Source organism: Cadophora gregata (assembly GCF_030347475.1).
Source record: "Cadophora gregata isolate MNR1 chromosome Unknown scaffold_6, whole genome shotgun sequence".
Taxonomy (NCBI): Eukaryota; Fungi; Ascomycota; class Leotiomycetes; order Helotiales; family Ploettnerulaceae; genus Cadophora; species Cadophora gregata.
In genome coordinates, this window is record NW_026695929.1 from 1753284 (window position 1) to 1774540 (window position 21257).

General features: G+C 48.6%; 6 protein-coding genes across 6 annotated transcripts; 2 read left to right on the plus strand and 4 right to left on the minus strand.

Annotated features, from left to right (window-relative positions):
• Nucleotides 1-3745: 3745 nt before the first annotated feature.
• On the plus strand, nt 3746-5608 carry ONS95_012399 (uncharacterized protein; the record flags this gene model as incomplete). Its single annotated transcript, XM_058506030.1, has 5 exons — nt 3746-3846; nt 3902-4156; nt 4205-4614; nt 4663-5466; nt 5517-5608. The coding sequence occupies 5 exons, from the start codon at nt 3746-3748 to the stop codon at nt 5606-5608; spliced, it is 1662 nt and encodes a 553-aa protein (XP_058358553.1).
• Nucleotides 5609-5971: 363 nt separating this feature from the next.
• On the minus strand, nt 5972-7054 carry ONS95_012400 (uncharacterized protein; the record flags this gene model as incomplete). The annotated part of the gene is made up of 2 exons (XM_058506031.1): nt 5972-6949; nt 7022-7054. The coding sequence occupies 2 exons, from the start codon at nt 7052-7054 to the stop codon at nt 5972-5974; spliced, it is 1011 nt and encodes a 336-aa protein (XP_058358554.1).
• Nucleotides 7055-8001: 947 nt separating this feature from the next.
• ONS95_012401 (uncharacterized protein) lies at nt 8002-9498 on the plus strand (the record flags this gene model as incomplete). The annotated part of the gene is made up of 3 exons (XM_058506032.1): nt 8002-8460; nt 8515-9283; nt 9431-9498. The coding sequence occupies 3 exons, from the start codon at nt 8002-8004 to the stop codon at nt 9496-9498; spliced, it is 1296 nt and encodes a 431-aa protein (XP_058358555.1).
• A 942-nt stretch (nt 9499-10440) lies between these two features.
• ONS95_012402 (uncharacterized protein) lies at nt 10441-16220 on the minus strand. Its single transcript, XM_058506033.1, has 6 exons — nt 16108-16220; nt 14073-16045; nt 13801-13941; nt 13460-13748; nt 11949-13408; nt 10441-11895 (listed from the first exon to the last, which is right to left on the minus strand). Exons 2-6 carry the CDS (start codon nt 15530-15532, stop codon nt 10872-10874), a joined length of 4374 nt encoding a protein of 1457 aa, XP_058358556.1. The 5' UTR covers nt 15533-16045; nt 16108-16220; the 3' UTR covers nt 10441-10871.
• A 1217-nt stretch (nt 16221-17437) lies between these two features.
• On the minus strand, nt 17438-18686 carry ONS95_012403 (uncharacterized protein; the record flags this gene model as incomplete). The annotated part of the gene is made up of 5 exons (XM_058506034.1): nt 17438-17797; nt 17889-18085; nt 18157-18303; nt 18458-18560; nt 18645-18686. The coding sequence occupies 5 exons, from the start codon at nt 18684-18686 to the stop codon at nt 17438-17440; spliced, it is 849 nt and encodes a 282-aa protein (XP_058358557.1).
• A 298-nt stretch (nt 18687-18984) lies between these two features.
• Nucleotides 18985-21249, minus strand: ONS95_012404 (uncharacterized protein). The gene is made up of 4 exons (XM_058506035.1): nt 21154-21249; nt 20457-21037; nt 19584-20392; nt 18985-19501 (listed from the first exon to the last, which is right to left on the minus strand). The coding sequence occupies exons 1-4, from the start codon at nt 21192-21194 to the stop codon at nt 19241-19243; spliced, it is 1692 nt and encodes a 563-aa protein (XP_058358558.1). The 5' UTR covers nt 21195-21249; the 3' UTR covers nt 18985-19240.
• Between the last annotated feature and the right edge of the window lie 8 nt (nt 21250-21257).

Sequence of the window (21257 nt, forward strand, 5' to 3'; positions counted from 1 at the left end):
GCTTGCTGCGGAGTCATCATGATCCAAGTGGTAAGAGGTAAGCACGCAGTGTCTATCGATCAGAAATCCATCTCCCATTCAAGTATTATTCAGCATCCATCTTATGGAATTTCAAGGGACACAGTTCTATCAACCTTGATTTGTCGGACCGCTTTCTTTCGAAAATTGCAATTGAAGACCCCTCAACGCAGGCCACGGAGATACATGCTTGATGGAGACAATGAATCAAGACCGAGTTTTGATAACTACAGGTTGTCTAGCGACCTCAATTTCTCTTTGTGCTCGAGACCTCGAGATGACAGGTTCGACATTAGTATGCCGGAGGGTTCGCTTTCAAAGCCCTGCCGCGGCAGTATAATGGCAGTTTGCAATTTTGTTCTTTTGTCCTTTGGTATCCCTTCCTATTGATCGGATAAGTTAGCGCGCAGTGCATGATTTCAGATGGTACTGCGGCTTCTTGTATTGTTTACTTGCAGCGTCTGCCTTCCCTTGTTCCCCAAGGCATTTTTGCTCCTTGTTCTCTGTATCTTGACCACCCTTGGAAAAGCTGCTTCGTCAGCTACAGTATTGAATATTGAGAAGCTCTTTTCAAAACTTGCAGGTGAATGTTGTTCAAGTGAGTGGCGACTGCCAGAGAAACCCATCTCCAAACAGCTATCAGGTACTAAGGCTAGCGCCGCCATGTGGATCTGGCAGTTTGGTTACCGGGCACTGCTCGGGACATCTGCAAGGCCCAGTGACAAGAGGTCGTGGAAGGACTACATTCCAGCAGCATCGTCTTAAGGTTGGACAGGAGAAGAGCATCATATAACTAGATGTGGTATTCCGCCATCGAAACAATCTTTCGAAAGTAGTGTGCTGCTGAGTGGGCCTCGGGTTCCAGGACGTCTTACAGTATAAACTCTCACAAGTATCGAACATTTCAGTGATTGTCAGTAGTGTATCCACAGGTTTCTCCCAGGTTTAACCGACAATTTTAGTGCTCTTCCAGCAATTCCTAGAACCCAGAACCATCCCTTATGAAGATATATGGTCTGTGACGACTGCCACATGCATATTGTCGGTCTCTAACCGGCCAGTTTCTTTGTACCACATGCATCAACAGCCTTTACTCACCAGGCACAGCAAAAGTTCTAGATTCCTCACCACCGTCACGAAAAGTACGGCTCTTGTCACTTCCACAATAGTGGAAACAACTTCATATTTTCCGCTCGACAACCGCTTCACTTATGCAACCTCGGGTACCCAGCTGCCAGTCGGTTTGACCAGATTCCAGGTTGTAGTCAATCGTTCCATCATTCGATATTGTCGCCTCATCTGCCTACTTCTCAGGGGCAAATGCTACCAAAGTCGAAGACAAGCGGTGTCGACTAGTCTCAATGTAAACGCTGCTTCATGCTGAATACGACTCTAACTTGCCAGCTCAATAGCCGACTGGTACAATGTTCATGCTTCCAAGGTTTGGTCGGGGATGCTGAAGCTTGGCCAAACCGGTCAATGCCTTCGCAAGTGACTTGGCGGCACGAGAGTTCCCCCACGCACGACAGGCGAATTCAAACTCGACATCAAACGGGTACGCTATACGTGAGCTTGCAGCTGCTAATGACTGGGATGACGCTGCTTCTTACACAACTTCCAAAGATTCCACGTTGAGATACGCAGAGCCTGATACAGGACGAGGGACACATTTGATATCACGTGAAGGAATACAAGGCTGAAGAGAAGGCTGGGATTTAACGATCCACAGTTAACGTTCTCCGGGTCCCGGCATGCCGCAGATAGTGTCCACTTTTGACCACATGGAGTGAACCGCACCAGTGTTCGACCCTATACCACATGCGACAGTGCTGAATATCCGATTTGCAAAAGAAGTCGAGAGTCCTCAGATCGAATAATTGGTAGCATTGTCCGCTGTTTACTTTACTTTAGATTTACTGCATTGTCTGGGACCTGTCAAGATGTCAAGTAGTCAAAGTTGTGACGAATACAACAACCCTTGCCTTGACAGGTGCGGCAGCCAGCCACTGCAAGCATGGAAGGCCACCAACCCTTTGGGCCCAGTTTAGCATGCCCAATCACCGAACTTAGCGCCCGGCCCAACATTAGAGGCCTGGACCTCGCTATTAATGGAATACAGTACCACTTTCTGCAGCAGCCTGATGGTTGGTTTGCAGAAGACTCGAGGTTTCCGGTCCAATAATGGGTTGCTCCAACAGCCCAGTGCCAGTACCGTAGAACAATCGGCCAGTGCAGGAACAGATCTCGTTTTCAGAAATCATGGTTCTCGGGTCCAAGTTTCCAGGATTCCGTCGTGCTTGCTGTCGACACGATTGCCGCGATGATCAAGCAATTACCTCATTCTCGAGGACTTTTGTTTGAAGACAGCCTCCAGGCTCCAACAGATAGTTGCAGTCAATCAATCTGCGCCTTGCACTTGTCGTGGGGTTGAGACGAGGCGCGAGACAATTCCTCCTTCCTCCTCCGCTCTCGATCCTGGATTGCTTCCTTCATCGACACTCTCGTCTGGTGCACTGACTACTGCTGTCCTCCTAGCCGAACAGAGTATCTCTTGCCCGTCCGAGGTGGCGGCTTGAATCCAGTCCATCTCATCACGGCGGCCGAAGTGCATGGGAACTGGAATGGCGCACAGTGACTGGTTCGGATGCACTGCGTCGAGGCCTGCCAGACTGGCCCCATCTTGGTTGACGAATCCCTGGCCAGCTCAAGCGCCGGGATGGCACGAGGCGGCGCTGAAGCCTTTCCAATTGATGGTCATTCGAAGATGCGCTGCGTCGTTTGCTCTGCTCGAAGTCTTAAGGGTCCTCGAGAATTCTCGACGACAACAACAGGAATCTGCCCACAATATATCTCTTCTCGACATACGACTCAACATATCGTACGATTCTTGCATCCTCTGACCTCACTTCTGCCCTTCTCGCCCGAACTCAAAACATCAGACAAGATCGTAGGGGGGCCCGCTGCGACTGTGTCGGTTGTCAAAGCGGCCGGGCGACTCTGTGACACTCCACGTCTCAAAGTGGCACTCTCGACAGGCCAAGCTTTTTGACACTGCCCAAAAATCCTGCGAAACGACCGCTTGCATCTGAATTTCTCATATCGGATTGATCTGACACAGGGCTGCCAGCTCTCGAAACTGTCTGCTACGTCTGATCTTCAGCACAATAGTGGGATTCGACCCCATCACGGCCCATACAAGCTCAGATGGCATGCCAAAGAGGGCCGTGACAACCAGGTAGCGAAGGAAGATTATTACTCGGGGGTCTTTTAACCTCACAGGAACAGTGTCAGGGTTTCATGGGAACAGTGGTATCCGATATCAGTGCTTGCTCTGCCCCGCATAGAACATCCATCCGCTCGAGCCCAAACCACCACGGCTTTGGACGGAAGCCAGCTGGTTCGAGTCTTTATCATCTCTTCATCGCCCAAAACCCCTGGATCCCTTTCCTCTTTTTCTACGGCAAGGAGAAACAAGCTTTCACCTTCAACCTTCATAACAACCTGTCCTGCTGGCTCAGTTCTTCTTTTCTCGGGTGTCGTCCATTCATTCAGTTGCGCAGGTGGGAATACAAGTTTTAATTCTGAGGATCGAATTTAGAGGCACCGTTCATTCGCTCACCGGTTGCCTATACATATCGACGACTGCCTTTTACGACAGTTCCGTCGCTGGTCGACATTTAATATAACCTTGGGGATTGGGAGGTGTTCAGGAAACAACGATATCACGATGGGGTTTTCGGATGAGTTAAAGGCGCAGACGAGGGGGTCCAAATTGTTATTCAACTTCCTGTTCCATGGCTTTCACATCGGCCTTTTCATTCTCGGATGGTAAGCATGGTCGAAGGGATAACGGGAACTAGGACTGAACTGACTTAATACACAGGAAGAAACAACAAGATGACCCTAGGCTGGCGGGTCTGAATACCCTGACTTTCTCGGTTTGGATATCTCGAGGTGCTGGTTTAGTTCTGTCGGTAGATGGAGCAATGATTCTTCTACCTATGTGCAGGAATATCCTGAGGTATATCAGACCGAAGGTCAGATTTCTCCCGCTCGACGAGTCGCAATGGTTCCATCGACAAGTCGCATATTCAATGCTGTTCTATACCATTCTCCACACTACGGCCCATTATGTCAAGTAAGTAACCAATGTTTGGCCTTACGACATATCACTAATTCTGAACAGCTTTTTCAACGTTGAAAAGACACAGATTCGACCAGTTTCCGCCCTCCAGATCCACTACGCTCAAGCAGGAGGCATCACGGGCCATATGATGCTTCTGTGCATGCTTCTCATGTACACGACCGCACACGCCAAAATCCGTCAACAGTCTTTCGAAACCTTTTGGTACACTCATCACCTGTTCATCCCATTCTTGTTAGGACTTTACACTCACGCCACCGGATGCTTCGTTCGTGATACCACTGATCCGTTTTCTCCCTTCGCTGGTGCGGATTTCTGGGGTCATTGCATCGGTTATGAAGGATGGCGTTGGGAGCTATGGGGAGGTGGACTCTACCTTATTGAGCGTCTGTACCGTGAGATCAGATCTAGAAGAGACACCTCAATTGTACGAGTCGTCCGTCATCCATATGGTAAGCTTGCCTCTATTTGATCACCTGAAATGACACTAACAGTGATAGATGCAATGGAAATCCAGTTCAGAAAGCCTTCCATGAAGTACAAGGCGGGACAGTGGCTCTTCCTCAATGTCCCATCTGTCTCTCAGCACCAATGGCATCCATTTACCATCACCTCCTGCCCATTCGACCCCTATATCTCTGTCCACGTTCGTCAAGTCGGTGACTTCACCCGTGCTCTCGGTGACGCTCTCGGAGCAGGTCCCGCCCAAGCCAAGTTGTACGACAGCGTTGACCAGAATGGCATGTACGAAGTCGCTCTCCAGAATGGCCAACAGATGCCTGAACTCCGCATCGACGGTCCCTACGGTGCACCAGCCGAAGACGTATTCGACAATGAAATTGCCGTCCTCATCGGAACAGGTATCGGAGTCACCCCCTGGGCCGCTATCCTCAAGAACATCTGGCATATGCGCAATAGCCCTAACCCACCCACCCGTCTCCGCCGTGTGGAATTCATCTGGGTCTGCAAAGACACCACGTCTTTCGAATGGTTTCAAGTCCTCCTCTCATCTCTGGAAGCACAAAGTCAAGAAGCTGCTGCACGCATCGGTGGCCAGGACACCGAGTTCTTGCGCATCCACACCTACCTCACCCAGAAGCTCGACATCGACACTGCACAGAACATCGTACTGAACAGTGTTGGTGCCGCGCTGGACCCTCTCACCGAGCTGAAGTCTCGTACGAACTTTGGCCGTCCCGATTTCGGGAGACTGTTTGAGGGGATGAGAGATGGTATCTTGGATAGAACATATCTGAGCGGATTAGAAGGCGACATGAAGACGAATGTCGGTGTCTACTTCTGTGGTAAGTTACTCTCCTCTCTACTCACATGACATATCACTGACATATACCAGGACCCAACGTAGCAGCACGAGAGATCAGGAAGGCATGCAAGAAGGCAACGAGTCGTGAAGTAAACTTCTCATTCTGGAAGGAGCATTTCTAGATATCGCCTTGTTCTTTTTGTCTGTATCAAACTTTTTTTTCTACTTGTCCTACCTAAATACATGATTGATTCACGATCGATACCGAGCGAGTTGGAGTGGGTGTCTAGCGTTCCAGCCAAGGAAAAAAGACTTCCTGTGGGCAAATGGATGATGCATTTTGACGAGCGAAACGGTGTATATTTGGGTGCCCATATATTTTAGTGTTGCAAAGATAGCATAATCTTTACTTCACTTGTCCCCTTCGAAATTCATAGTCTTTTACCTCGCTTCAGTGTCTTGTATGAAATTCTGTGAATTGTACTCAAAAGTTCTATGGCCTAAAAAGTATGTTCCCACATATATGTATGATCAAGATTGCAGATCTACAACTTACTCTGTCCTTCTTGTGGCACTTTGACCACGACCTTGCCCCATGTCCCTCTACTTCCCAAGCTCTTCAAGGCATCAGGTACACTCTCGAGCCCAACAAACTCCTTATCCGTGAAAACAGTCCCTCTGAACTTCCCTTCGTCGATCAACTTGAACAACCCGTCCCAGACAGGCTCGATCATCTCGGGCTCATTTAGGGTATAAGCACCCCAATGCAGCCCAACAATGCTGATATTTTTCAGCAGCACCTTATTCATAGCCACCTTCTCAATAGACCCTGCCGCAAACCCAATAACCAACAAGCGACCATTCCACGCTATACACTTCGTACTCTTGTCAATCATGCCCACCGGATCAAACACAATATCGACACCTCGTCCTTTCGGCGTAATCTTCCTGACCATCTCGGGCCACTTAGGATCCGTATAATTGACCGCATAATCCGCCCCAAACGACTTCGCTACTTCGAGTTTATGTTCCGTCCCAGCAGTAGCAATGACCGTCGCTCCAAACGCCTTCGCTATCTGCACCGCGGCAAGTCCAACTCCACCAGCCGCCGCGTGAACCAGCACATAATCCCCCTTCTTCACGCCAGCCCTCGTAACCAGAGCGCCGTAACTTGTTGGTGCAGTAACGAATAGACCTGCTGCCTCGAAGAAACTCCATCCTTTCGGCACAGGCTTGAGAGCTTGCTCTGTAGCAGCAACTTTCGTTGCGTAGCCACCTTGTGAGGCGCCGAAGACTCGGTCTCCAACCTTGTATTTAGGTGATTTGGAGAAGGTGGGCCTGGAGATGATTACGCCGGCGAATTCGGAGCCGGAAATCCAGGGAAGAGGGGGTTGGTGCTGGTATTTGCCGGCGATTTGGAGGAGGTCAAAGAAGTTGGTAGCAGAGGCGTGAATTCCGACTAGATATTGGTCTTTTGAGGGGACTGGGTCAGGAAGATCCTGGACTTTCAGGTCGGATGGCCCCTATTGTTTTTTTGTTTTTTTTAGAATATGGTTCTATCGAAGTTCTGAGATAGAGAGAATGGACTGGCTTACTTTGACATATTCTTTGATCTGGATTCCTCGCATTGTGCAGATACTGGTACTGGTACAGGAATAGAATTTCTTTTGGAGTGAAGTTTTTCAATCACTGGTTTTCAACTTAGTCGTACGGCGATTGTACAAAGCAAGTTTGATTTGGGAATGTGTGAATTAGGAATGTTTGAAGGATTAAGTTGGATCTGAAGCTCCATCGCGGGGAACCGAAACTGGGGAACCGAGGCCGAGGCTTCCCACGTTCTCACCCCTGACAACATCACGTGCAGTGGTTATTCCCACTTCGGATTCTTTACCTAGGTAGTAAATTTAGGTACGAAAGTACCTATGCAGACGTTGTGGCGACCAAATATTGAGTATCTTGCTGCTCAATACAGTGTTAGAACCGTTCTGCAGAATAATGGCATGCGGTTGTGGACAGAGCCCCAATCAAGCCAACTCTGGCCTGAGAAGCCTGTAGACTGAGATGGAAGGCGGACTGGTAAGTGATCCGTCCGCCGGCCTACCTGCCAGCCTGCCTCCCGTCGTGTTCAAAAGGCAGCCTCAAATGATCTTCGACTACTCTGAAGTGAAATTCAGCAAGAACGACACTCAGGGCCCAAAGGGAAGCCAAAGTCAATCAATCACAAACAACCCGCGAACGCTGTCTCCATATTCAAATTCATATTTATATCCGTCCCAAAATCGACTTCAGGATTCAAGACAGCCGTCACCAAAATACGAGACCCCTGCTTTAGCGACAGGCTAGGAATCAACGTCATCTGCCTGCCGCCGTCTCGTCTCGTCTCGTCTCGTCTCTCTCCACTTCACTGGATCTATTGATAAAGAAAGATAGAAGCAACTGCGCCTCACCGTGTCCTCAGCCGAAGCAAGTAATCTAACACCCAGTTACCTTTACCTTGAGCTCCAACGAAAACCCGTTGACAGGTACACGAGACCCCATACTATCTCAAGGCTGCACCAAGTGCAAGAAAGTGAAGATGGCTACCGAAGACGCCGCCACTGTTGAGAGCGCTGATCCGCAAATCAGCTTCAAAGTCAAGACGTCCAGCGATGGCCTGCATAGCATTACGATGCCAGAGACCGCAACCGTCCTCGATCTGAAGACGAAGCTGTCAGGAGGAGAATTTGAGAACGTATCAGTAGACAGAATGCGCTTGATCTACTCCGGTAGAGTCATGAAAGACCCCGAACAACTCAGCACATACAAGATCAAGGCGGGCAACACAATACACATGGTGAAGAGCGCGCAATCAAATGCTGCACAAAATCCCCCAAGTGCAAGCGCTGGTACTGGCTCAGCTGCCCGAGCTGCTCCAGGAGTACCTACCAATATGGCTGCTGGAACCGCCAACAACCCTCTTGCTGGTTTGACGGGAGCTAGATACGCTGGACACATGGGACTACCAGGAATGGACATGTTTGGTGCGGACGGTGGAGTGAGTATACTCGTCACTTAATATTCGAGGACAAAATACTAATCATCTCTGCAGATGGGAGCCCCTCCAAACGAAGACCAAGTTGCCGCTATGCTCGATGACCCCAACATCCAACAAACCATGAACGAAGCCCTCCAAAATCCGCAGATGGTCGATATGATGATAAACTCAATCCCACACCTACGAAATGATCCTAATGCCCGAGCAATGTTCAATAACCCTGAATTCAGACGTATGTTGACGAATCCAGCGGCTCTTCGACAGGCTGGAGAGATGAGAAGAAGAATGCAACAAGCAGGAATGGGCAGTTTCCCAGCTCCAGGAGCTACAGACACTACACCGACTGGTGCGGCCAGCAGTAACCCCAACCCAAGTCAAGCACCGTTTAATCCCTTTGCTGCACCTGCAGGATTCGGAGCTGGAGCAGAAGCTGGCAACAACCCATTTGCAAGCCTCTTCGGTGCACCAGGCCAGACACCTGCTCAAACACCTCCACCCCCTGGATCTGCAGGACAACAAACACCACAATCGCCACCAACAGCCGATCCCAATGCCGCCAATCCATTCGCCTCTCTCTTCGCAGGTGCAGGAGCTGCTGGTCAGAATCCGTTCGGTCAGATGCCTCCAATGACTCCAGAGATGATGCAACAAGCCATGCAGATGCTCCAGAATGGTGGAATGGGAAACATGTTTGGCGGTGGAAACCAATGGGGTGCAGGAGGTGCCGCAAGTCCGCCACCACCTGCCGATACAAGACCTCCCGAGGAGATGTACGCGGATCAATTGAGACAGCTAAATGATATGGGTTTCTTTGACTTTGATCGTAAGTATATTCGCTCCTTTTTCTTCCAAATCACTTGACTCTCTACAAGGTGGAGTTGTCAACGAATACCCCGCCGACCCCGTTTTCGAAATTCCGAGATGTTGTTTATATTCATCTAAGTCCATCATTTGCTAACGTCATATTCAGGTAATGTTGCCGCCTTAAGACGAAGTGGGGGAAGTGTCCAGGGTGCAATCGAGCAACTTCTCAGCTGAAGTGGCTCCTTGGTAATATTATGGTTCGAGAGCAAGTGTGTTTGTCGGGCACTCTGAAATGCATCCAGGTTTGGGATTGGGATGCTGGCAGAGATAATTGTATGGCTCGGTATTTGATGACGCATGATGAGCAGACGTAGCTAAGACGAAGAATACTATTTTGGTGCAGCGGAAACTTGAAGCTCTTACTGTAATGTGCGTTCTGGTGTACAGGAGTGGTAACTGTGAAATATGAATGACCAGTCGTAGTGGGATTTCGTGAAAGCAACACAATCGTCATTAATTGATACTCTATTGTTATATGTCAGGCAAATCTGCTCAGAGGGTAGAGGGTAGCAGGAACAAATATCGATGTCCGCAACACCACTCTCGCTTGTACCTTTGATGTGCCTACATCGAAGTATGACATATATCTCTAAATTCGACAATTGCCCGGCACGGTCTCTAATTGAGCAAATACGCATACTTACATAACTTATAAATTGACTTCAGCGTTCTTTAAGTTTTGCGTGTCTACAGACACGTACATATTCCTGACGAGTATACTAACTGTAGGTGAGAGAGAGAGAGAGTCCAGGTCGGGTGTTCACTTACTTCCTTTCTTTAAGTGATATGACGATAGAGCCAATTCCACTACACGAGCACACAGTGATTGACTTCCAGGTTATCAAACTCCTTGTAGCTAGACAGTCCTCATATCAGGGACAGAGTGATTGAAGCAAGGAAAACTTTATCAGAGACTCGTCACTGCCAGATCTTTCCCCCATCCTCCATCGACAGATATCTGTCTACTCAACACCAAGACCCAATTCCTTACACACTCTGAGTGCTCTCCAAACAGCCCTCAGGTCGCGAGACTGAGTCTCATTGTAGCAGGCACCTGCATCTAGTACCCTTCTCAACTGCTCGACAGTGTTCTAACCCGAAATATCGATAAGCGATGGACCATGTAAGTACATCTAATTAAGATGTAGTCATTCCCTTTCAAGATAATCATTATACGGCGAATACCGAAGACGGTTTACAAAGTCTGGCTTTATGTCGTCGCCTCTCGTTCTAAGGTATATACATCTCTCTATCCATACCAAGATTTTCATCTTGCCTTCCTTGTCCCTGTTGGCAAACCAGCTCGCATTCATCTGCTCGAAAAAATATTCATGAAGAGAAAACCATGCCAGGCCTGGAACCCAAATGCCGCTCGCTATGCAAGCAAATCAAACAAGATACCAATCGACAAACTGTACAACCCAAATCTCAAGTCTTCTGATCCATCCATCAGACCGATATCCCCAAATTAAAAGGTAGCAGCCCCTAAACTCCACCCATCCACCCACCCAACCCAGAACTCAATCATACAGCTCATCTGTTCCACTCTATCCTTTCTTTCTTGTCTCATCATCAAGCGTCGTAACCGTCCTATCACTATCCCTCCATTTTCTCCCCAGAGTAGGTCGCTCCTTACTAGCACTCCTCCTGTTCTCCTTCTCGCCCATTTTACTCCTATCACTCTCAGGAGACTTCTCTGCGCTCCCCGCTTCACGGCCCATGCTGTTAGCCGTGACAGCCATGCTGGCCTTCCGCGACTTATACTCAGGTCGTTGTGCTCCCCCCGCCTCACGTTCTAGTTTCCCCACATTCTCCACGGTCAGAGCCTGGAAAGATCCATCATCGCTTCCCAGCGCATTCGGCGTCAGGGTGACGATCTCGCCAGGTCCAGCAGCGGCAATGACTAATTTCTCGTCCCGTAAAGCGGTGGCTTTCTCTTCAGCTTCTTCACGCTTCTCAGCTCGATCGCCTTCGGATTCAGGGCCTGGGAGGGTAAGTTGATGAGAGTTTTGACGCTCGCTCATGCTCGGTCTCTGAGGCTGGAGAGCAGGCAGTTGCGGTTCAGCAGTTGCAGAAGAAGGCGGGCTTTGTTTCGCGCGCCCAAACATAGGCATCGCAGATGTGCCGCAATTATGCTCTTCAGATTCTGGACAGTCACTACTATCATACTCGCTACCACCTGGCGTATTAGGAACGCGTCTGCTGATTGCCCAGCGGACTAGCATTTTCTCTAAAGTCTTTCCTTTGACGGGTTTAGCAAGATAGTCGTCCATTCCGGCTTTCTTGCACTTTTCGCGATCACCTTGAATTGCAGAGGCGGTCATGGCTACGATAGGGATATTTCGAGTAAGTGTATTATAGGGGGTGTGGTGGCGCAGAAGATGAGTAGCACGATATCCATCGATGATGGGCATTTGCACATCCATGAGGATAATATCTGGCTCCCTGTGAGGTGCATCCGGAGAGTCTGCTTCAAGGACGTAATCGAGTGCTTCCTTTCCATTCCAGACTGCTGAAACTTCGAATCCCAGCTTTTTGATTGTTTTCAGGGCGATTTGCTGGTTGATAGCACTATTTCCTAGTCAGTATATGAATAAGAAAGCCTGGACCTAGAGAGATCTTACTTATCCTCAACAAGCAGAATCTTGACCTTGGCTCTCTCTTCACGAGACAGCTCAAGCTCGGGGGGTGCTGGCGGGGCCATGCTAATCGACCTGGATTTCTGCCCAGCTCTGTGCATGTTGATGGGACTCTGCATCGGTGGCGTGCCAACAGCTTGTTCATAATCAGAACTACTGCATGAAACGCTCATTTCAGATTGAAGGCGGTCGGGTAGTGAGCCAATATCGATAAGTGCAGTAGTTCCGTTGTGATACTGAGGCTTGTTGAAAGGAATCGTGAAGGTTGCAGTAGTTCCAGCGCCGAGAGTCGATTCCAGACGGATCTGCCCATGCATAAGATCCACAAGATTCTTGCTAATTGTCAATCCAAGACCAGTTCCACCAAATCGTCGCGCTGTCGAAGAATCTGCCTGACTGAAAGGCTTGAAGAGGCGTTGTCTGACTTCTTCCTCGATGCCGATGCCCGTATCCTCAACCACGAATTTCACCTCGAAAACATCGGCTGTTTCCCGCTGCTTCAAGACTGAGAACTTTACATACCCCTCGCTTGTGAACTTGATGCTATTGGTAAGTAAATTCGTGATGATCTGGCGGACGCGTCCTGGGTCGCCCATGACAATTAGATCCTTGTCCATACCTACAGCAATATCTGATTTGAACATGAGGTTCTTCCTCTCAGCCGCGAAGCCAAGCATCTTGCTGACATCTCTCACTACGACGGACAGGGAGAACTGGACTTCCTCGATATCTAAACGGCCAGATTCGACTTTGGAGAAGTCGAGAATGTCGTTAATAACCGTTAGTAGGCCATTGGCAGAACGCTGGATATTCTCGGCACAGTCTCGTTGCTCTTCATCGAGATCCGTGTCCGTAAGGAGCTCTGCCATTCCAATGACGCCTGCGATCGGGGTGCGAATTTCGTGTGACATGTTCGCCAAAAATTGACTCTTCAGTCGACTGGCTTCTTTAGCTGCTGCTTCGTTGGCCAAGAGTCTGGTATTCTCTTTCTCTTGTGCTTGCAGTTCTAATTCGCGGTCTTTGATCTCAGTAATATCCATACTGACCCCAATCACGCCGTCGATCCATGCTTCGTTCACACGGCCACCGTTATCTTTCTTTCCGAGGACAGGAACAAACTTCGTACTATACCACCTATCATCGATGCAATGTTCCTGAACTTCCTCCATGGATTTTCCAGTTAGAATATCCTCGATCGGTTTCAAGGAGGTCGGGATGCCGTCTTTGTCCCGTGGCGATTTGCTCTGGCTAAGAACCTCATACACGGATTTGCCAACGAAATGGTCTCCGGGAGTGGGCTTGCTACTGACGCTCTCGTCACCGGATTCAATATCTTTCTCAAGATCCCAAATGAAGGCTCCCTCCAGAAGCGTAATCATTCGATTCCGGTCAACAGCGAAGAGTGTAACTTGAGCATGCGTGATGACAGACAAAAGTTGTTGCCGCTAATATATGGTTAACAAATATCAATGTGTTAGAAGAAGATGATCTCTTACCAGTCTCTTTGCAGCGAATCTTGTCTCAACCGACTCATGGATATCTGTACATGTCCCATACCACTTCTCAATAGCACCTGTCTGCAGATTCCTCATGGGTAATGCGCGCCCCAACATCCATCTCCACTCGCCATCTTTGTTTCTGCAGCGATACTCGGTACTGTATGGATCTCCCGTGTTGAGAGAATGCTCCCATTTCTTCCCGGTACTCACCATATCATCTGGATGGAAAGGAAGTCTCCAGCCCATACCGAGAGATTCGTCTTCTGTTAGTCCGGTGTACTCGTACCTAGGAATTATTAGCCAGGTACGTGAACGACGAAGTCGGATGTGATACGAACCATCTAGGACTGAACCAATCATGCAATCCCTCTGGAGTCGTGGTCCAAATCATTTGGGGCATGCTCTCACAAATAAGTTGAAACCGTTGTTCGTCTTTTGCCTTGATCTCGGTGATCACCTCGGTCATCGTAGTGATATCTCTATTCTGAGTATTAGCACAACTTCACCAATAGACCCAAGAACGGTGAAACCATGTCTTCTGAGGGAACCCGACTTCGAGACACCGTCAAAGAAAGTCAGAAAGAGAGAAAGGAAAAATAGTTGTGCTGACCTGCATGTAACGACTCCTGCCAGAAAATTTCCGTCCTCATCCCGAATCGCCTCGCCCAGACAGTCGAAGACTAGCTTGCGATTCGTTTCGGGGTCAAAAAGCCCGATTTTACGGCTAGAGAACGGTGTTTGAGTTTTAATAAGGACCGAGATAGGATATTCTGACGGATCCAGTCGCGTGGTGAAAGTCTCGTCCCATACATGCCACTTTGTCACCAAATCGAAGCCATCCTTGACGTTCGAGAGATCCGCTGTAGGATGGAACAGCCTTCTGGCAGCTTTGTTCGGGATAGTTAGACTCTCATCTCTCCACATAGCCAGAATCGGCACGGATGTTGTGTCCATGAGTGCATCTTTCATTAGTATTATTTTTTGAAGTGTTGACGGGGCACTCGAGAGACTCGATTGTGATGGTGGACCCAAAGGTGGAAAGGGACTCGTCGACATTGAAGCGTTTGTTGGACTGGTTATTGCAGATGACGAAGAGCTGCTCCCTCCTTGAGAAGATTTTCCTGACCCACCAGAAGATGGACTAGAATGTGATCCTGATCCCACTGAACCAAATGAGCGATGTTTGGCTGCCCTCATTGCTTGCCTCGGTTGTCTGGATTTTGGCAATGATGTCTGCTTCGCCTCGGTATTTGTGAATGTCAGAGTATAGAAACTCTCGTCCTCGATGTCCCATACAGTAATGATCATTTTAGCCAACGTATGCTTCACTCCTTTGGCATGGTGAGTTACAAAAGCCGACTGAGTAACCTTCTCCTGGGCAATTATCACCTCAACCACGGCATCGTGAACCATCGGGCGGTCCTTTTGCGAACTGGATGATCCGGTCAGAGGCTCTGCTCTCTCTGCTGTTGGGGTCATATCCCCTTCGCCAGATTCGGATCGAGAACCATCTAGTTGTTCCACCAAACTCTGACCTAAATCGTTGGCAATACCGTCCAGAAAAGTATCCCATGTTACCCAGATAGGTCGTCCCTCTTGAAGCATATCAATACCGAGTTGATTCAGAGTCTGCCCCCTCAATTTATCGGATACAGAGGTCCCATCATCACTCACAACATCCCCATCCTGGTCTTCTATTCCAAGTAGTCTTCCCATAGCATCGTTTGCCATCACCAAAGTCTTCATGCTGTTTAGAATCATGACCGGATATGGGAGATATTGTAACGCTGACATTGCTAAATCGGCGGCCAAGGGAATTCGAGGTATGTCGAGATGGAGGAGACTATCACTGGAATTCCTTCGAGTCGGCGATTGGCCCCTACTCTTGCGGTAGTTGTCCGCTTGTAATGATTCCAGTCCATCGATCTGACCTGGGGGCATGTGGAGGGGCGACATGGGCCGCTCGTACTCATCGTCGTTTCTCGGAAGGGCATGGTCGAGGAGGGGTTGATGATTCCCAGCCGGCATATGGGAGACATCGTGGAAAGTATCGAGAGTCGACATGCTCATGAAGCATGAACTTCGAGCTGGTAGAAGCACAGAAAGGTATCGGGTCCAGTACTCGTAGTCGTGAGTTTGTCAGCCAAGTAAGTCACTGCGTCATATCTCCACGTCCAGAACCAGAACCAGGTGCGATTTGATTCGACTTCACTTGACTTAACGACCCCGGCAGCGACAACAACTCAGCGATTCTGCGTGCTCTAATCCGCTAATGCCTTCGTTTGGACGTTTGCGACAGCCAGCGATCACATACCAGGCAATGTTGACAAGAGCGGACGAGCAGTTGAAGAAACTGGACAGCGACTCGGCGGCGCTGAAGGCGGTGGGCTTTCGTACCTAGCTCGCCTAGGTAGGATAGCCTCCCGTTAGAGTTTGTGAGAAAAGCGATCAGCGATCAGCGATCAGCGATCAGCGACGGTTCGAGGATTCGAGGTTGGTCTGCGAGATCCAGGCCCTCTGGAGTCTGGACCAGCGACCTAGTGGGGCGCCGGGGGCATGAAGAGACACCGGACCGGGAGAAGGCTAGGCTGTTGGTGAGCCAGGTGAGGTGCAGAAGCGAAGAACAATGAAAATAGCGAGAATACCTAGCTACTTCGGGTAATCCTGCGACACTATTTCTTCTGTCGATGTACGTACCCATATTATTTATACATTATACGTCTTTTGCAGTGCATGCAGAAGGAAAACTCAATTTGAGTTCTTGGAGAATAAATGCCATAGGCAAACCCGGACACTACTGTACAAAAGGCATGTCATCTTGGACCCCTGGCTCGCCCCTGGGTTTCCCCGCTGCACGGAGGCGAGGCGCTTTACTGTACTGTACTGCCCCCTGCCCTGCCGGCTATCTGGACAAGACATCCCCATGACGCGGTGGCTTGTTGCACGCCACTGCCATCACATCAGGCACTCACTCTCCATTCGTAAACATCACATGAGCTGTACTGTACTGTGCAAACTTAAACATAACTACAAACTACAAGTACCAAAATAAAAATAACCACACTATTTCCAGTCCTACAAACAACGAGATCTTCACGCACAGAAGCATCCACACTCGCGAGACTTGGGTGTCTGGAAAAAGCGCAAAGACCCATCTCGCCCCAGGGCCCTTTGCTGATCGCTGCGCTCTTGGCCGGAGATTTTCACTTGGATTGCTTCTTCTGCCTCCGATGGCCGTTGGGATCTTCACGACTCCGTGCATCTCGTGTGTCTGCCATCCAATGCAGACCCCTGATTGTAGCGCCCCCCCCGCTCCAAGGAGGACTGGCCACGCAGGGGACGTTTGATTCATCATCCTTCCGTCGGACGGATATCATTCTGCTCAGACTACGAATAGGGGTCCTCGGGTTCTCTTATGAGGTCGCTGGTAGTGTTTTTGCAAATGAAGATACAACAAATAGGGTACTTTACGACCTGTCAGATTTCTTGTAACTGTGAGTTGGATGTGGTAAATTAGACGAGCTGTGCAGTTCGAGGCTTGAATGATGGCCAAGCCTGCAGTAGCCGAGCGTTTGGTGTTCATCAAGTGTTACCTTTGTATTGTACTTTAAAGACAGGATATCTCTCAAAAACGGAAAGCAGTGTCTATCTTACAAATAGACAGCATATTAATTCAGGGTGGTGATATAACTTATCAATTTCAAGCTTGATAGCTAGACGAAAATAAAGAAGGGATGATATGGATAGGTTTGCGTCAAAGGTTATGGTAGTATTCGACAGATCTGGGCTACCTGGTCATAAAATATCATTGAGTGTCTTCGTTTAAGGCCAATGGTCCCGGGGAAAAGACATAATCGCCTCACATGAGAGCTGAACACGATGTTGAAGATTGATGGTTACTCGGGCTAAGCGAAGGGTCCATCTTCCCAGCAATAAACACAGGGCCAATCTTACCCACCGCAACCCAACCCTCACTCAAACCTTCCTAACAAGTGCCCTCAACCTCACATACCCAATCCACTCTCCACCCCCAAGACTCGCACAAACAGTCTCCAGCACCTCACAAACCTCCTTCACACACTCCTCCCTCTCCTGCCCCTCCTCAACCGCATCAAAAAACTGCTTCCCCATTAACCTAACCCAGCCCTCAATCCCACCCTGATCCACCTTCGTAGGTCTATACTCCCGCTCTATCTTCTCGACCTTGAATCCACCAACTGTCCGTTCGAGCATATCCGTCATCCAGGTTTCGTCAGGAAAGAACCACGGATCGACTTCTCGTGCTTTTGGAAAGCCGATTTTACGGCCAATTACACTGAGGAGTGCGGTGCGCATCTAAGTTGGCATTTTTCAGTACATGGTCTTTCATTCTCCTCATATAGAGCAAGATCTCCAGTAGAGACAACGTAAGAAAGATTCTACACACCTCAGCTACATTCCCCATACCGCCCATCTCAAATACGAACGTCCCACCAGCTTTCAAGGCACCTCTCACACCCTTAAAGAAATCCTTCCTCGTGTCCTCATGACGTAGAATCCAATGCATGGCTGCGTTGGAGAAAACTTTATCGTACTTCTCTTGCTGGAGTGAAGGGTTAGTGGATAGTTGGGTGGCGTCGATCACTGGGTGGTTATTCAGTATTTTAAAGATGCTGAAGGGCGGGGGATGAGGGATGGACTGGGATTTGCAGTACCTTCGAAGGAGCAAGTCTTACTCGCGGCTGGATCAGCAGCTGCAGCTTTTTGTGCGGATGCTATCATTGCAGGTGAGGCGTCGACACCATGTATTTTCCCCTTGCCCTTCGCAAGGGTCTGGGCGAGCTGCACGTTAATGATACCATCTGGATGATTGTATCAATAAAGGTATATTACAGCAATAAAATAATCCTGGGACGGTCCAAACTGTAAATTTTGAAAGGAGCGGGAAAGTAATTGGAGCCCTTGTGGTGGAATAGTGCAATGCTTAAAAAGCAGAGAGAACGACGTGGAACTCACCACCACACCCAACATCCAATATCATATCATCTTCCTGGACATCCAACCACCCAATAACTTTCCCCGCCAACTTTGGCACGAAACTAGCTGAATTCTGATATGCCTACTCATATCAGCTTTTCCTTCGAATATCTCCTTGCCAAGCAGCTAGAATTAACTAGCAATGACTATAAAAGTGAGAACGCACCTGCGAGCTCCAGTGCTCCTCATTCTCTTGCTTGGTCGACATATTTACGTAGCGAGTAAGAATTCGCCTTAATTAATTTGATAGGCGTAATAGTCACCACTCAAGTCAGATCGCGGTGGAGTGTTTTCTGAGAATCAAAGGAGAGAATGAGGGAAGGTAAGAAGCATGGTGCTCGTTTGAAGAGCTTCAGCTGATACTTAAATGAGGAATGAGAAGCGAAGTTGGGAGATGTTGACAGAGACAGAGGGGTAGCGACGTCCGGTGTCGGAGCGAAGTGCTGTCTGGTCGATCATCAACAAACCTGTCTTTTAAGATAGAGCAATGTGACTGCAAGAGATAATCGAAGGAATCGACGGTCTTAACTAATACATACTAATGCTCTATCCTAACTTCAGTAATATATGGAGATATTTTGAGAAGCGTGCATACTTGTCAAGTGAAGCAGATAAACTAGGCTTGTGAGTCGGGTCTTTCGAGATAACGATGACATTTCAATGTCGCTTCGATAGACTGTTGACATCTACCAGATACATACTTTTAGGCTACACGCAGCTTTCAACAATCCCAATTATTATACTCCCCGAATAATTATACCGTCAGTCAATCTCCAACAGCTGGTATTTAGCATCCCCGAACGCCTTCTCGATCCTCGTCATAACAGCCAATACCTTCTCCTCTTCGAGTCTCTGTCCCACAACCTGCACCGCAACAGGAAGACCATGCATAGCCGTTGCATCATAATGCTTGTACGCGCCTTGTGCGACACCATTGAGTTTCTTGAGGGAGAAATCTGGCGGAAGCTGGTCGAGTGCTTTGTCCACATGCGTAATTGGCATAACACCGCATGTATAATCAAGCTTTTTTTTTTATCAGAACTGTTCCCCCATTATGAAAGAGCGTATGACGGCTAAAGAAAAGAGTAAGAGACGAGAGACTTACCAAATTGAACAAAAACGTATACCCACAACTACTGACAGCATCATGCATGCCGTCATGCGGGACGGCAGGCGTAGCATTCGGGGGAGTAATCAAAACATCAACCTTGGCCTCCTGCTCCCACCAATCATGCCACCTCGCCTTATAACTCTCTCTCTTCGCGACCAATTTCCACTGTTCATAAGCACTCTTCTCCTTCCAGTCTGCAATTAGGCCAGCCCAGACATCATCTCGACGCACATACTTGACCCAGAGATAATACACGTATTTGAAAGGAGAAGGCAAGGACATGAGCCAGCTCATCTGTTTCGCGCCTGAATCTTCCCATTCTCCAGTCCGGAAGAATGACTTGAAAGTTTTGCAGCCATCTGCATTGAGGAGTTGAGAGGCGAGGTAGAGAGCTTCGTATGGCGATGGTGGATTGACATCGATTACTTCGTGACCTTCGTTGTTCAACACTGCAACAACTTCCTCAAGTGCTCTCGCACATGCTGGACTGGGATCTACTACTCCATCGGTTCGGAGGACACCTACTCGGAATTTCTTCTTTTCAGTAAACTCCTTGGCAATATCTTCCCTCCATGGAATGGGGTGGACCGAGTGGTCATACTTCCATGGCTTCATGCTGATCATGGATTTCGTGAAATAGGAGAGATCTTCTAGTGTTCTTGTCATTGGTGAAAAAACGCTTGGGATGCCCTCCTGACCAGGCATGCTAGTCACCATTCCATTCTTCGGCCATCGTCCAGTCGAACATCTCAGACTGTAAATGCCAGAGAAATGAGCAGGTACTCTCACACTACCTGCAACATCTGAACATCCGAGTCAGTAACAGATTATGAAGTGATCAAAACATGTTGAATATCAATGACCTACCAGATCCAATACCAATTCTCCCACCTCCAGCAGCCAATAAAGCACTTTCTCCACCAGTCGAACCACCAGGTGAGTACTTATTGTTGTGTGGGTTCATACAACGACCCCAAACATCATTCGTACTCTCGAAACTCAATAACGTGATCGGTAAGTTCGTCTTAACATACGGGATAGCACCCGCATCCTTCAAAATCTTGACCATCGCCCCATCCTTCTCTCCCTTGTTTCCTACATTTGAACTGTACCCGACAGTAGTATCAAAACCACCAACGACAATCGAGTCTTTCAGACTGATAGGGATGCCTGCCAGAGGACCTTTGAAATTGATACTTCCATCTGAAGTCCAGCCTTCAGCAGCGGAAATCATCACTTCCGTCACGGCATTCGTTTTGGAATGGGCTTTGAGTGCCGCTTTGCCGTAGGCACGGAGAATATCAATAGGTTGTACGATTTGCTTGTGTACATCTTGAACTAACTCCTCGATGGGCTTTGAGAGGACATGTCTTTCCGGACTAGTAAAAGCTCCATGGTAACTTTTCAAGTCCTGTATTCTCTGGCTACGTTCTGCTTGCTTGAAATTGCTAGTAATCTGATATCAGTATCGGCTTCGGACTTCAATTTCAAACACTTGCACTATTCCGATAATGCGGGGTCAAAATAGCGGGGTAGCGCTCTGTTATGCTGTAATCTTACATACCAGTCACGTTTATGTTGGAAGTAATCCAGGAGGAAGACCATTGTGAAGCTATTTCTCTCGAGTTGTAGATCGTGGTATTGGGTTTTCCAATGAAAGGAGAGAAA